This window comes from Neovison vison, chromosome 2, assembly GCF_020171115.1.
Source record: "Neovison vison isolate M4711 chromosome 2, ASM_NN_V1, whole genome shotgun sequence".
NCBI classification, from domain to species: Eukaryota; Metazoa; Chordata; class Mammalia; order Carnivora; family Mustelidae; genus Neogale; species Neogale vison.
In genome coordinates this window covers 454,572-469,697 of record NC_058092.1, presented here as the reverse complement: position 1 = coordinate 469,697, position 15,126 = coordinate 454,572, and the positions used below count along the sequence as shown (strand labels likewise).

The 15,126-nt window shown below is 60.4% G+C and overlaps 2 protein-coding genes across 4 annotated transcripts; one reads left to right on the top strand and one right to left on the bottom strand.

Moving 5' to 3' along the window:
• The first annotated feature begins 135 nt into the window (after positions 1-135).
• INTS11 (integrator complex subunit 11) lies at positions 136-12,031 on the top strand. Of its 2 annotated transcripts, none has more exons than XM_044236894.1 (17): positions 136-290; positions 2,989-3,086; positions 3,555-3,628; positions 4,418-4,646; positions 7,915-8,013; positions 8,097-8,131; positions 8,400-8,538; positions 9,024-9,088; positions 9,461-9,650; positions 9,978-10,061; positions 10,427-10,516; positions 10,621-10,783; positions 10,918-11,025; positions 11,110-11,171; positions 11,242-11,384; positions 11,463-11,592; positions 11,683-12,031. In XM_044236894.1, exons 1-17 carry the CDS (start codon positions 263-265, stop codon positions 11,746-11,748), a joined length of 1,803 nt encoding a protein of 600 aa, XP_044092829.1. In that variant the 5' UTR covers positions 136-262; the 3' UTR covers positions 11,749-12,031. The 2 variants fall into 2 exon arrangements, with proteins under 2 accessions (XP_044092829.1, XP_044092830.1); XM_044236895.1 differs by lacking the exon at positions 136-290 and adding an exon at positions 2,485-2,614.
• On the bottom strand, positions 11,939-14,984 carry PUSL1 (pseudouridine synthase like 1). Of its 2 annotated transcripts, XM_044236896.1 has the most exons (9): positions 14,836-14,981; positions 14,583-14,640; positions 14,285-14,472; positions 13,987-14,136; positions 13,731-13,901; positions 12,859-12,910; positions 12,614-12,776; positions 12,416-12,515; positions 11,939-12,234 (listed from the first exon to the last, which is right to left on the bottom strand). In XM_044236896.1, the coding sequence occupies exons 1-9, from the start codon at positions 14,904-14,906 to the stop codon at positions 12,003-12,005; spliced, it is 1,185 nt and encodes a 394-aa protein (XP_044092831.1). In that variant the 5' UTR covers positions 14,907-14,981; the 3' UTR covers positions 11,939-12,002. The 2 variants fall into 2 exon arrangements, with proteins under 2 accessions (XP_044092831.1, XP_044092832.1); XM_044236897.1 differs by having other exon boundaries at positions 12,142-12,515; positions 14,285-14,490; positions 14,836-14,984.
• Positions 14,985-15,126: the final 142 nt, after the last annotated feature.

The following is a 15,126-nucleotide window of genomic DNA, read 5'->3' as shown; positions in this document are numbered from 1 at the left end:
TGGACCCGCTGCCCCGCCCCCGGCCGCCTCCCTGACGCCCGGGATTGGTTACCGGCTGCCCAATCCGGAGGCTCGACGCGTGGGCAGGCGTTTCCGGCGGGCGCACCGGAAGCTGGCGCCGTTGGGGCTGCGCCTGCGCGATACGTCGCCGCGGGTCGGGGCACGGCGCGCCGGAGTCTCGGTTCTGGGTGTCCTGCGACCGCGGTGGTTCTGCGGGCTCGGTGGGGGCAGAGGCTGCGGGCGTGGGAGCGCGCCCGGCAGCATGCCCGAGATCAGGGTCACTCCCCTGGGTGAGTGAGGCGCGCTCGGCCGGCCTCGCGGGCGCGGGGCGGGCGGTGGTCCGGGGACGAGCCGCGGGGGCTCCGAGGGCTGGCCGGGGTCGCCGACCCGCGGCGGCCGTCCGCGGAGGTCTCGGGCCGGCTCCGCCTCCCGAGGGTCGGCCGCTGCTGTGCTGCTGCGTCCCCAGCTCTTCTCGCCGTGAGAGGAGGGTGGGTCCGCCCTCCGGACGCCGACCCCGAGAGCCCCGGCCTGCGTCCTCGCCGCGCCGGCCTCTGTCCACGTGCCCTGATGCCCGAGGTGGCCCTCGCTGCCCTCCTGCATCGGTCTCGCACCCGGTGCCTGCGGCTTCCCGTTCACCCAGTCCAGCCGTCCACGCGCCGTTCAGCCTTGGCTCACCGGGGCTCTGCGGCGGCGTTTGTTTTGTTTTGCTTCTAAGGAAGGTTTGCATTTCGTAGAAGCTGTAAAAGCCCAAAGAGTGCAGAGCACCGAGTGGGGAAGGTCCCTGAGAGCCCAGGGCCCCAGGAACAACGGGGGTTATCAGGTCGCGTTCTGGAGGCCAGCCCTCTAGCGCTCTCTGGGCTCTCTTCCTGCACTGTGCTCCGTGCTGCCCTGGGCCCTGCCTCCCGCACTGGGCCATGCGTGGGGAGCGTGTGCCTGTGCAGATGCTCCGCACAGCTCTGCATGCGTCCTCACGCTGTGAGTTCGCCGTCATGCAGCACCCCCGGCCCGCGTGGGGACACGAGCTGTTGAACATCCTTGCTGCACGGGTCCGGTGCCGGACAGATCCCTCCCTCAACAGCCTCTCATAGCTTTTGGCACGGATGCCCCTCTGGCTGCTGTGACCCCACACTCCCCTGCCTTTGGCGCCCTCCAGGGGCCGCCTCGGATCGTGCCCCTTCGCGGTTTGGCTCTCTCACCACCCACTGTCTTCCAGCAGGTCCCAAGGCCACAGCACTTTTGTCTTCCTCTGCCAGCTTCTGCCTCCTGGCTCGCCGGTCATGTGGGCCAGGTGCAGAGGCGCCTGGGTCACTCCTGCCCCACGGGCTTTGCACGGCCGCCCCTCCCATCTCCTGGCTGTCCCTCTCCACCCTGCTCAGAAGTCATTTTAAGGAGGACTTCCCCCTGGTGTGGATCTGGAAGTTTCTGTGTCCCCTCCCCTGCCTTAATCTTCTCCAGGGCCTAAACTCTACCTGATGGACTCAGTGTGTGTCTTATCCACATGGTCATTGTCTCCTTTCCCTGAAACACAAACTCTGCAGACGTGAAGTCATCTTTGTTTTCTTCTGAGTCCTGCCTCTTTGTGTGTGCTCTAGACTCTGTTCCCCACATCTGCAGCCCTGTTTGGGCCACTCTCCTTGCTCCCTGGGGTGGTTGTGGTTCTTGTTGGGAGTAGAGGTCAGTGCCTAAGAACCGAGCTCTGGAGTCCAGAAAACCATTTGGGGCCCCATGCTTAGGATCCATGTGTCCATGGGGTGATCCCATGACTTCTGTGCCTTCACATCCTCTGTAAAGAGGGGCAGCCCTCCCTTTACCCCATCACAAATGTCTGGAGGGCCTCTGCGCTGGGCGCAGCTCGAGGGCTAAAGGTGCAGCAGGGAGCAGTCAGCTGAGACCTTGACGTTGTTCTGCTGGGGCAGGAGCAGGCTTTTGAGAGATCTCCAGGCCTTTGGCTGGGTGGCCTGAAGCATGCAGACAAAGCTCTTGGCTGGGGTCACCTACTGTTCACGGGTCACTGAAGCTTCTCAAGGACCAGTCTGGGTCCTGCTCTGGGCCACCTTGACGTGCATGGCGCTAACAGAAGGCGCTGACTCTGGCTGGCAGACGGAAGATTGTAGGATCAAGATGGAATGTGGGTCGTTTGCTATCATCAGGCCCTGCAAGGCTGTGTACCTTTCTTCTTGGGCTACTGGAGGTGGCTGGAATGTGGCCTGCTGTGGCTGGAACAGATGGGTAGGGCTTGAAGTCAGGAACGTGGGTAGGACTCAGGTTAAGTTCTGGGCTCTGGGTGCCCTGCGGGGATGTGGTAGTGAGCCATCTGCATTGTGGCCACTGTAACTGGTCATTGCTGGACAGCTCGGGCCAGGTCTCCCCATGGCTGGGCTAAAGCCACACAGGTGTCCCTCTGCAGGGACACCACCTGGAGATGCTTGATGCCTTCTGGGAGTAGGTCCTGGGGAGAGGGCTCCATAGCCCACGTGTGCCCCCAGTGGAGTTTTCAAGAGGGGCAGTGATGCCCTGTGGGGCTCCGGCTTAGCCCTGTTAAGTGCCAGGACCACAGTCCAGCAGCACCTGCTACACAGCCCCAGCCTTTGAAGGTTCCTGTCAGCCACAGCAGGTGGGCTGCCCCCTCAAGAAGTGGGGGTCTTGTTCCATCTGACCTGGGTGGTAGTGGCAGGGCCTGAGGCTGGAGGTGTGGTGGGGGAGGGCATGTGCTGTGGAGCTCCCTTGGCAGCCTTGGCCCTTTGCCCCGACCTGCACGTTTCACTGGCCTGAGTGTAGAGACGGGGGAGCTGCTGCCTCACACGTCATCAGCACAGCAGCCGCGGGGCTTTCCCAGACCACCGAGGGTTCTGCAGGGTCAGGGACCCAGAGTTCCCAGTGGGGTTGTGAGGCAGGTGGCTGGACCTTGTTCTTGGGGCGGGGCCGTTGCTTGCAGCGGCGCGGAGAGGGCTGTGGCGTGGCAGCAGCCTGTCCCATCCTGCTTTTCAGGGGCCGGCCAGGATGTGGGCCGGAGCTGCATCCTGGTCTCCATCGCAGGCAAGAACGTCATGCTGGACTGCGGAATGCACATGGGCTTCAATGACGACGTGAGTCCTGAGGGAAGGCGGCCTGGAGGGACCTCAGTCAGCTGCTCCTTGTTGCGGTTCTCAGCAGAGCCCCAGGCGTCAGAGCCTCGGAGTAGGGACTCTGGGAAAGTGGGCAGTGGCGGGAGGCAGTTGGGCTTGGGGTCACTGCGTTCCCTGGCAGGCCCCCCCCATCACTTGACAGATGGAGGACCCCGTGTGGAAGGCTTGGTTTGTGCCAGAGCTGGGTCTCTTGGGCTCCCGTGGAGTTAGGGGGCAGCCCGGTGGTCCCCAGGCACGCCTTCTGGCTGGGTGATGAGTTCTGGCAGTTTGTTCCCTCCGTGTGTTCTTGGAGGCTGTGAGCAGTCAGTGGCCATGCTGTGGCTGGCCAGGCTCAGCCTCTGCCCTCGTTCCCCACTCCTGGGAGCCACTCTCTGGAGTGCTGGCAGACCCAGGGTAACTGTGTTCTGACCCTTTCTCTTGGCTTGCCAGAGGCGCTTCCCTGACTTCTCCTACATCACCCGCAATGGCCGGCTGACCGACTTTCTGGACTGTGTGATCATCAGGTGGGCACCAGTCGGGTTTGCATCCGGCCCCACCTTGAGGACTTGGGAGCCCAGGAGAGCCACTCAGGGCCTGGGAAGGCTGCAGGCTGTGGGGTGTCCCAGGCCCGGGTTCTGCTCTAGGTTGTCTGTATGGCAAGCCCCCGGAGCTGCCCTTCCCTGACTCTGGATGGTTTGCCTGAGACCTAAGTGTCCTCGGTTGCTCCTTGGTGGGCTTTGGTCGGCATGGTGGAGCAAGGGGCACACTGTGCTGTGTGTGCCTACTGGCTGTGCCCCGAGTGTCACGGATGAGAACCCTGAGCCCCAACTGCCCCAGGACGATGGGGCTGTGCTTGGGCAACCGGCTCATGGCCGGGAGGCCATCCCCAGCCCGGTCTGCTCCACTCGTGGACACGCAGCATTCCCGTCCCTCTGCCGGTGCCTTCTTGCTGTGGTTCACATGCCATGGGGTCTTCCTGCCCATCCGCCAGAGATGCTGACTGTCCGATGCCCTGTCCCCTTCTTAGCTTCTTGTCACTACTCTATAGAACATGTGTCTGTCTGACGTGAGCGTTATCTCATCAATGCCCACTGATTTATTGGACATTTAGATTCCAAGTTCCAGGACGGTAGTAGTTTTTGTCACTCTGGGGTACTGAGGTGGGCATCTGATGCGCACGAGGGAGTCAGTGTACATTCACTTGTACACTGGGGTGGAATGACCCTGAGGCTCTGCTGGTGTGGAGGCCTGTGGAGGGGGGCAGGCTTGGTTGGGGAGCAGTGGCCCTGGGCTGACCTGTGTTGCCCCCGCAGCCATTTCCACCTGGACCACTGTGGGGCCCTCCCCTACTTCAGCGAGATGGTGGGCTATGACGGGCCCATCTACATGACCCACCCCACCCAGGCCATCTGCCCCATCCTGCTGGAGGACTACCGCAAGATTGCTGTGGACAAGAAGGGCGAGGCTAACTTCTTCACGTCCCAGATGATCAAAGACTGTATGAAGAAGGTGGTAGCTGTCCACCTCCACCAGACGGTCCAGGTCAGGGTCCTCCCAGACGCCGTCTCACTCTGTGTTGGGTGCTGTCCACCAGGAGGCAGCAGGGGGCAAGCGCATGCGCTTCTGCCCCAGACTCTGGGTCCCGGCCCGGATTCGGGTACACAAGGCAACGCGCCAAGCACCCATCAAGCTTGTGGGGCCTCCGCGGCTCTCCCGGCTCTGTGCGTGGCTGCGCCCGAGAGGGTGTGCAGGCTGGGGCGGTGGGGGGCAGAGACTGGACACTGAGTGGACAAGCCCTGAAGGGCAGCCGGTACTGGCCTGTGGGTTAGGGTTTTGCCTCAGTAACTGTTGTGTGTGGGTCAGCAAGGAAGTGAAGGGTTTTAAGCAGGCAAATGCAATCAAATTGGGTGACATGTATCACAGAGATTGTGGGTTTGTCTTTTTCTCCTTAGAGTCAGTAGGTTTTGCTTGTTCGTAGGTATCTGTGTATTTTCAGGTATTTCTGCTTGGACTTACTGTCAGCACGATGCGTGTTTATCTTTAATAACACTTTTCACCTCCAAGTCTGTTCTCATAACACCTAACACCACGCCATCCTCACCTTCCCGTCTCCGCTATTGCCACAGTGTGTCTTTTTCCGTGGTTTTACTTTCAGCTTCACTGCATGGTCTGTGTGTGTGTTTTTTAAAAGATTTTATTTATTTATTTGACAGACAGAGATCACAAGCAGGCAGAGAGGCAGGCAGAGAGAGAGGGAAGCAGGCTCCCTGCTGAGAGAGAGCCTGATGCGGGGCTCGATCCCAGGACCCTGAGATCATGACCTGAGCCCCCAGGCGCCCCCTGCATCGTGTTTTAAATGTAGCTCTTTTAAGTGGCATGTAATTTGCTTGTGTGTTTGTTTTTTGTGGGTGTTTTGGCATATGAAAATTTAATACTCTCACGTTTTCACCATCAAACTTAGGATCTGGGTTTTCCCTTCTGCCTTTGTATAAGGCTGAAGAGAGACGTTGGGTGTTTTGACAATCTGTATTTTTTTTTTTTAAGATGTTATTTATTTATTTATTAGAGAGAGAGACCGTGAGAGAGAGCATGAGCGAGGAGAAGGTCAGAGGGAGAAGCAGACTCCCCGTGGAGCTGGGAGCCTGATGTGGGACTCGATCCTGGGACTCCAGGATCATGACCTGAGCTGAAGGCGGTCGTCCAACCAACTGAGCCACCCAGGCGCCCCTGTTTTGACAATCTTAAATGTCACTGATGGGCGCCTGAGTGGCTCAGTGGGTGAAGCCTCTGCCTTCGGCTCAGGTCATGGTCTCAGGGTCCTGGGGTCGGGCCCTACCTCGGGCTTTCTGCTCTGTTGAGAGCCTGCTTTCCCCTCTCTCTTCCTGCCTCTCTTTCTGTCAAATATGTAATAAAATAAATTAAATCTTTAAAAAAAGATGTCACCGACAGCATGACCTTTGTGACCAAATCCAGCACCTACAGCTTCATCCTTTTCCTTGATAAAATTCAGATGCCATCCTTGGGTTTGTTTTTGCCATTCTTGATCAGCTGGACCCTGACACACTTCTGATGGCAGAATTGGACTATTTGGCTTCAACTCCTACTTCCAGCACAGTTCCCTTTGCATGGGAAGTGTCTCCCCAAGGGTCGGCCCCCAGGGCTGTTCCCAAACGGGTTTTCTCATACTGTTTCTCGTGTCACTTCTGAGCTCATCGGTGGCCGTGGAGCTTCCTGGCCGTATGGAGACGGGCCCGTGCCCATCCCGCCGGTGCCGTGGGCCCGCGCAGAAGACGGTTTGTTGGTGTTAATCTTCCTGGTAACTTACCAGGTGGAGCATTTGGACCCTGCGTTTAATAAGAACTTTGAGTTCAGCTCTGCTCTTACCATTTGCTTCCTATTTGTCTTGCCTGTTCTGTGTTTTTCTTTCTCATATTGCTCTTTGGATTGGTCTTTTAAGATTTCTGATTTTCTTCTTTTTTTTTTTTTTTTAAAGATTTTATTTATTTATTTGTCAGAGAGAGGGAGAGAGCGAGCACAGGCAGGCAGAGAGGCAGGCAGAGGCAGAGGGAGAAGCAGGCTCCCTGCCGAGCAAGGAGCCTGATGTGGGACTCGATCCCAGGACGCTGGGATCACAACCTGAGCCGAAGGCAGCTGCTTAACCAACTGAGCCACCCAGGCGTCCCCTGATTTTCTTCTTTTTAAGAGTTTATTTATTTAGAGAGAGTGAGCAAACGAGCGAGAACAGACACAATCGGGGGGAGGGGCGGAGGGAGAGGGAGCGGCAGACTCCCCTCCTGAGCGGGGCTCCATCTCAAGACCTCAGGATGCTGACCTGATCCAGAGGCAGATGATTTTTGTTTGTTTGTTTGCTTGTTTTTAATTTTCAGAATTTCAACTTTGCAAGAACTTTTTTTTTTTTAATTATTTATTTATTAGAGACAGAGACCACAAATAGGCGGACAGGCAGGCAGAGAGAGAGGAGGAAGCAGGCTCACCGCGGAGCAGAGAGCCTGATGCGGGGCTTGATCCCAGGACCCTGAGATCATGACCTGAGCCGAAGGCAGAGGCTTAGCCCACTGAGCCACCCAGGTGCTCCAGAGGCAGATGTTTAACCAACTGAGTCACCCAGGCACCCCTCTGTTTCTCCCTTTTATTTGGCTAGTAATTTTATACTTTTGTAATTCTCATAGTGGTAGAGTTTACAAAATGCATCCATGACAACAAAAATCTAAGGTATTTGGAGATTTTGCCTGTAGATAATGCAAAGGTCTTAGAACATTTTTTTTTTAAAGATTTTATTTATTTGACAGGGAGACACGGTGAGAGAGGGAACACAAGCAGAGGGAGTGGGAGAGGGAGAAACAGGCTTCCTGCTGAGTGGGGAGCCCGATGTGGGGCTCGATCCCAGAACCCCAGGATCATGAATTTCTGGTGCCTCTGGTTTTAGAATTTCTGCTTTTAAAAATAATTTCTAGTTTTCTGGTCAACATTCTTAATTTTATCTTTCATTTTCCTGAATATGTTAATCATAGCCCTAAACTCTGGGTCTGAAAGCTTTGGGAGTCCTGAGTCTGCTTCTCTAGACGGTCGTTTCTCTTGTTTTCTGTGGCGTCAGCTCCTCCCTTGTGTCCTGTTGCTGATGGTTGAGAACGGGACGCGGTGTGAGAACAGGAAGTGATGAGAGGGTTGGAACCGTGTTCTCCTCTTCCGTCCTCCCCAGTGTCCACCTCCTTGGTCCCTCTGCCACCCTCTTCAACTGACCACCTGCCCAGCGTACCCTGAAGACCTGATTGAGTCTTCTCCTCTGTAGGTGGATGACGAACTTGAAATCAAGGCCTACTATGCAGGCCACGTGCTGGGGGCAGCCATGTTCCAGATCAAAGTGGGCTCAGAGTCTGTGGTCTACACGGTCAGTGGAAGCCCGTGGGGGACAGGGGCTACCGCTTGGCTGGGGAGAGGGGCCACCCGTTTCACTGCCACATTCTTTGCCAGGGCGATTATAATATGACCCCGGACCGGCATTTGGGGTGAGTAAGCTGATGTGTTTGTTCCATCCTGCGGGGACCCTCAGGAGTACAGTGAGGCTTGTGGATGTGCTGCGGGCTGGGGCAGTCCGTGTGTTGGTTTCTGCCACATGTCCCCTGTGCAGAGTCTCTTTCTCCTGTCTCCCCCAGAGTGCTGCTTGCCCCTGGGTCCAGGGAAGCCGTGGCTGTGGTCCGTTGTGTCGCTCCTAGCCACGTTGGGTTGTCCACCTCCGGCCACGCCCAACTCTGGCCACGTCCACCTCTGTTGCAGCGCTGCCTGGATTGACAAGTGCCGTCCCAACCTGCTCATCACAGAATCGACCTACGCCACGACGATCCGGGACTCCAAACGCTGCCGGGAGCGGGACTTTCTGAAGAAAGTCCACGAAGCCGTGGAACGTGGCGGGAAGGTAGCTGGTGCAGGCCAGGTGCCAGGCAGGTCTCTGGGCCATGTGCCCACCCTGACCATCCTGCACAGTCCTCTGGCCACGTCTGGCCTGTCAGGAGACGAGTGCCAGGCGTTCTGGGCATGGCGGGGAGGGAGACTTGCTCAGCATTAAGAAAAAAACTTCTCTGAAGACTAGTGGGGTGTTTATTCACCTGTCACCTCAGATCCCAGACCGGGACTGGCCAGGACTCCCTGGCAGAGTATGGGGGCCTTGCCTGTAGTTCGCAAAGGGCCTCTGGCTCTTGGGGGTGCCTGGCTATGAGCTCTCGGTGGACGCAGCCTCTGACCATCTGGGCTCCCAGCGGGGCCGGTCTGTAGAGCAGCTGCTCCCTGAGAAGGCGGCCATGGGGCACGGCTGCCTGCCGACTGTGGTCAGATGTGGCTTAACTTGGGTGGGCAGCGCTGCCAGGGACTCCTGCCTGAGCCCGCCTCGCCCTCCCCCTGCAGGTGCTGATCCCTGTCTTTGCCCTGGGCCGCGCTCAGGAGCTGTGCATCCTGCTGGAGACCTTCTGGTAGGTGCGGCCAGACTGGGTTCTGGGAACCCTGGCCTAAGTGGGCATCCGTGGGATGCCTGTGTCCAGCCTGGGAGGGTCCTCAGTCTGTATCCCTGGCAGCTATCAGGTCAGGGTGTCTGATACCTGTGGGGTGCCCGCCCAAGCTGGGAGGCCTGTGTTGTGCTTTCCCACACCGGGCACCCCCACTGAACCATGTGCTCTGGGTCCCCTTCATCAGAACCAGCATTTTATAGAAGGAAGTGGGCCGAGGTGGGGGCATCAGGGAGTTGTTCTTCCGCCAGACACAACCCAGGCTGAAGGTGTGAAGGGTGACGTGGACTGGTCCTTCCCTGGCAGCGTCCTCCACTGTGGTCCCTGCACTGTCCACAGGGAGCGCATGAACCTGAAGGCCCCCATTTACTTCTCCACGGGCCTGACGGAGAAGGCCAACCACTACTACAAGCTCTTCATAACCTGGACCAACCAGAAGATCCGTAAGACTTTTGTCCAGAGGAACATGTTTGAATTTAAGCACATCAAAGCCTTCGACCGAGCATTTGCTGACAACCCGGGTCCGATGGTGAGGCCCTGGCCAGGAGGGGCTGGGGATGTCTAGCTGGTGCCTGTTGTAGCTGAGTCATGCTTGCCCTGGGCTGGGGCGTGTGCTGACTGTCCACACACGGCACCTCCTCCGTGTCTGGGACATGTGAGGGGACTTTGCCTGCAGCTCTCCCTCAGGAAGTGGGGTGTGCTGTGCGGGGGGGGGGGGAAGATGAGGTGGGGGTCAGAAGGTAGGGCCTGTGGCAGGTGCAGGGCAGAAGGCTCAGGGCAGAGGAGCTGGGCCCATGGCCGGTGCTGGTTCTTTGACAGGCGGGCTACTGCCCTGCCCACCCCCCCCGCCCCCCAGGTGGTGTTCGCCACACCAGGCATGCTGCACGCTGGCCAGTCGCTGCAGATCTTCCGGAAGTGGGCAGGGAATGAGAAGAACATGGTAAGAGGTCCGCCTCCCGGGAGGGCCGGCCGGTGAGGTTGGGCAGAGAGGTGGAGGAGCAGGGGCTGTGTTTGGCTTGGGGACACTTGGTTGTCAGGACAGGGCTCAGTAACCTGGGGGGCCCGGTGTCTCACGCGGCGGCTCAGACTCTTGCTTTGGGTCGACCTATTGCAGCAGGCAGTGATGCGTCCTGAGCTGATGGGGTGCTCAGGCCTGGGTGGGCTTGTGCGGAGACCCCTGAGCACCCCCGGGTGCAGTGGGGTCTGGGATAGGGAGCTACTGGCAAAGGAAAGGGGCCATTAAGGGTACAGGTTCAGATGGGCAGGGTGGAAGCCCGAGGCAGGACCTGGCCGCCCTCCCTGCAGGTCATCATGCCTGGCTACTGCGTGCAAGGCACCGTGGGCCATAAGATCCTCAGCGGGCAGCGCAAGCTGGAGATGGAGGGGCGGCAGGTGGTGAGTCCCCGCTTCCCCGGCAGCTCCACGGGCCCCTCCGGGGTTGGCAGGGAGGCCCTGGCGCTCGCCGCTTGTGCTAATGGCCTGTGTGTCCGACGCCACAGCTGGAGGTCAAGATGCAGGTGGAGTACATGTCCTTCAGCGCCCACGCAGATGCCAAGGGCATCATGCAGCTGGTGGGCCAGGCAGAGCCCGAGAGCGTGCTCCTGGTGCACGGGGAGGCCAAGAAGATGGAGTTCCTGAAGCAGAAGATCGAGCAGGAACTCCGTAGGCAGCCCGAGCCCAGGCACGGGGCGGGGAGGGGGGGTTGGGCCGATACGGGGGATGTGGGCAGGGTCCACCCCCAGGGTCGGAACGGACGGCCTGGACTGAGGCTCTCTGCCGCTCCCCCTCTTGCCCAGGGGTCAGCTGCTACATGCCGGCCAACGGTGAGACGGTGACGCTGCCCACAAGCCCCAGCATCCCCGTGGGCGTCTCGCTGGGGCTGCTGAAGCGGGAGATGGCGCAGGGTATGCGAGGCAGGGCACACGGGGTAGGGGCGGGGCCGAGGCACGGTGGGCGGCCAGCTCCTATCCCTGCCCCTTTCTCCACAGGGCTGCTTCCTGACGCCAAAAAGCCCCGGCTCCTGCATGGCACCCTGATCATGAAGGACAGCGTGAGTGGCCCGTGCTGGGGAGGGGCTGAGGGGTGCCCCCCGTCCCCCCTGACCTGCTCTTGCTCCGCAGAACTTCCGGCTCGTGTCCTCAGAGCAGGCCCTCAAGGAGCTGGGCCTGGCTGAGCACCAGCTGCGCTTCACCTGCCGCGTGCACCTGCACGACCCTCGGAAGGAGCAGGAGACAGCCCTGCGGGTCTACAGCCACCTGAAGAGGTAGGCACCCCGCTCCTTGTGGCTCGGGTTGGGAAGAAGCGGGGCACGAGCTGGGGGTCTCACTGTGCCTCCCGGCAGCGTCCTCAAGGACCACTGCGTGCAGCACCTTCCCGATGGGTCCGTGACTGTGGAATCCATCCTCATCCAGGCTGCTGCCCACTCAGAGGACCCAGGCACCAAGGTGCTGCTGGTGTCCTGGACCTACCAGGTGAGGGCTGCGCCCCAGGGAGCCCCACTTCCAGCCCCAGGTGTGTTCAGGGAGGATGTGCTGACGGTCTCCTCTTGCATCTGGCTCTAGGATGAAGAGCTGGGCAGTTACCTCACGTCACTGCTCAAGAAGGGCCTCCCCCAGGCCCCCAGCTGAGGTCAGCAGGTCACCAAAGGGACCTAGGCTTTCGTTCTAGGGCTGTGTCTGTGCCTCAGCTCTTCCCTCTTTGTCCCTGGACACGGAGCCCCCGGCTGCTCATGGCTTTTGTCTGTGAGGACAAGACCACGGTGTCCTGTGCCTGCCCAACTGGCCACACTTGGCTGAGGAAAGAAACAGGCCTGGGGACTTGATTTCTCTTCTTTATTTCTATTCCCGAGCCCCCAGTGGGTGGAGGGACACTCCTGAGGTGTTCATTTCCAGTAAAAACGGAACCAGCGGCTGCGTGGCTGTGCCCTTCTTGATGCGCAAACCTTTTGCCTGCAGTTCACCCGCAGCAGCCCGGGGTGCCCAGGGAGGTGGGGTGCCGGAGGCCCATGTGGCGTGCAGAGCGGGGCAAGGGCCGGCGGCAAGGCTGTGTGTCCGGGCCGTCCTGACCTCAGCCGTGAAATCTGCGGGTTATCTGTGGCTTCCGTGCGGCAAGCCCTGCAGGGCACAGGAGGTTTTCTGCAGAGGCTGGGCCTGGCTTAAGTCCACAGCTTCATCTGGGCTGCAGAGCTCCTGCCTTTCAGCCCCCTCCCTCCTCCCTGAGGAAACTTGCTTTTCCTCTACTGGAAACTTGGTCCTATGGCCCGGGTCAGGGCTCCAGGGGAAGGAGGAACCTTACTCCAGGCCTCTTGCTTTTGGGTTTCTGGTCTCCAGGTGGGGATTCTTTGGCCAACCTGGGGCTTCCTCACTTTCCTGCTGAACAGAGGTTGGATTCCCACCTGCCAGCAGGATGGATGAGGGCTTCAGCTGTGCTGTCACCGGGAGCCCCGCCCCCTCAGGAGGGGGTCAGTCAGAGGGACGCATGCAGGCACCTTACCAAGGCTCCTGTATAGCACGGACTTGAGGAATAAGCCATGGGCCGGGGCCACACGTGCCTGGTGCCTGCCCAGGGGGTCCCGGCTTTCCAGGATCACCTTCACCTGAGCAGGCATCAAAGTCCCCAGCCCCACAGCCACCAACACAGCTGTCATTCTCCGCACCTGCAACCCAAAGCCAAGACTGCCACAGGCGTCCAGCCCCTCAGGCCACCCCTGCCCCCAGGAGGCCCAGGACAGAGCCCACCTGCTTGTACAGGAAGGACTGGCTCTCAAACTCCAGGTTCCAGAACTGCAACCTAGAAATACAGGCAGCCCAAGTCCACACTGTGGCCCCAGACAAGGAGGTGGCCAGGGGGAGGGATCTGGGGGAGATAGGCTCCCACTCTCTTCTACCCCAGGGGCTTCCACTGACCACCCTACCCTCAAGTAAAGCTGTTGGGAGGGACAGTGTGAGTGGGAGGGGCAGCACTGGGGGCCTTGGCAGTGGGCACAGGGCCCTCAGGTGGAGGCGCTGCTGAGGCGTGGGGGTCCTGGGGCAGGCTGGGGCATCTGAGGGAGGTGAGCGTGGCCAGCTCATCTAGCAGAGACCCAAGCCCCGGGCTAGGTGCTCTTCAGCTGACTATACGCAAGTTCCTCCTCCCTTCAGTCTTGGCTCACACTGGGAAGGTCCTGGAAGTCAAAAGCTGACAACTGGACAGAGCCCCAGGGACAGTGCTGGGAGCAGTGGAAACAACCCTCTGCCAGGTAGGGCTGGAACCACTGGCCTGGTGCTGCTGTTTCAGCAAAGCCTTTTCAGTAGCTGCCAAGATCCATCTACTAGACAATGAACGCTGGGCAGGGCAGGGCAGGGAGCCCTTGGAGAAAGCATTTTCTGTTCTCTGCCCCCGTGCACCCCCCCCCACACACACAAGGCAGGAACCCACCCTGGGGGGAGAGCACAGCTGCTCATTCATGGTTGTTGGGGCGGTGCCACTCAGCTGACTAGGATCCCTCCATGAAGGCTAGCAGGGGGTCCCCAGCCCCCACTGTGTCCTGCCTCTATACCACCCTTGCAGGGCAAGTGCTCAACCCAGGCTCCCTCAGCCTCTGACCAGTGTGCGGGGTGTCCTTCCTTACCTGTTCTCCTGGGGGAGGATGAAGGGGCTGCCTGGGTCAGGGGCCACGGAGGCCCGACGCAGCGTGCGCACCGAGCTCATGGCAGGGCTGCCCGCTGACTGGAAGGCACTGAAGTCATGCGTCCCCAGGAGGTGCTGGGCGGCCTCCTGCATGGCGTCCACATCCAAGCAGCTGCAGGGAGCCAGGGGACTGGTCGGGAGGGAGTGGCCAGCAGGTGGGTCTGACGCCCCCTCCCACCCCTCCCATCCACACTCACTCTGCCTGCAGTGCCCAGCACCGGTCCCGCTCAAACACGGACAGGTGGTCATGCCGGGGGCAGCCAGTGACCAGACGGTACAGGTAGGTCCTGGATATGGCTGCATGGCGGGCATGGAAGTCACCGGGTACTCGGAAAGCTTGCAGTACCCTGTGGGAGCAAGATTACATACACCAGAAGGATCCTGCCACCCACCCAAGTGGCCCCTTGGTATCTCTATCCCTCCCAGAGAGTCCTTCCTGACTTCAGGCCTCCACCCCCCCGTAGACCAGTCTGGAGACCGCAGATGGGTGCTCACCGTATGGCCGGGTGCCTCAGGTGGGCGTTGAGAGCCTCTGCCAGGACCTCTGGGGAGAAGGGGGGTTGGCCTGAGCGGCGCTGGACGTCCAGGTGAGCCGCGTTGCACAGGGCGTGGACCCCGGCATCCGTGCGGCTGGAGATAGTGAACTTGACCGGCACCACCGAATTCAGCCGCTTTGCAGCCTCCTGCGGGGACAGAGCAGCCTGGGGCGGGGTGGGCAGCGCGGGGGTCTCCCATCTGCCTCTCCCTCAGGTCCCCCTCTTTCCACTCCGGGCGGCCGGCCGGCAGAGCTCACCTCCAGGTAGTTCTGGACCCCGACGGCGCGCTGGGAGCCCCTGACGGCCGCGACCCCGCTGCGGGCGGAGGCGGGCCCGGGTCAGCGGCCGGAGTTCGGGCCATGCCCCGCCCTCTGAGGCCCTCCAAGTCTGTTCCCTCCCCGGGGCGTCCCGCCGGGTGACCGGACCTGCGGGTCCTAAATTTAGCGCCCCCCCCCCCACCAACCACCACGTCGGGGCCGCGGGCACGGAGGGGAGGCCCGGAAGACGTACTTAAATTCCGTGCCCAAGTACTGGAAGTACACGAGGTAGCGCGCCGTCCCCGAGCCTGCTGCAGCGCCCATGGCGGGAGTCCGCGGAGCGCGGCCAGACTCTGCACGCCCAGGCTCCGCGGGGTCGCACGTGCGTCCTGCGCTCACGCGTGCGCGCGCTGGGAAGCAGTATGGCCACGCCCGCGTCCGCGCCTGCGCCTTAGCGTTTGTCCGTCTCGGCGGTCCGGCCCTCACCCGCCCTCTGGCCTCTAGGGGTGGGAGCGGGGGCGGGGCCGAACTAAGGGAGTGGGTG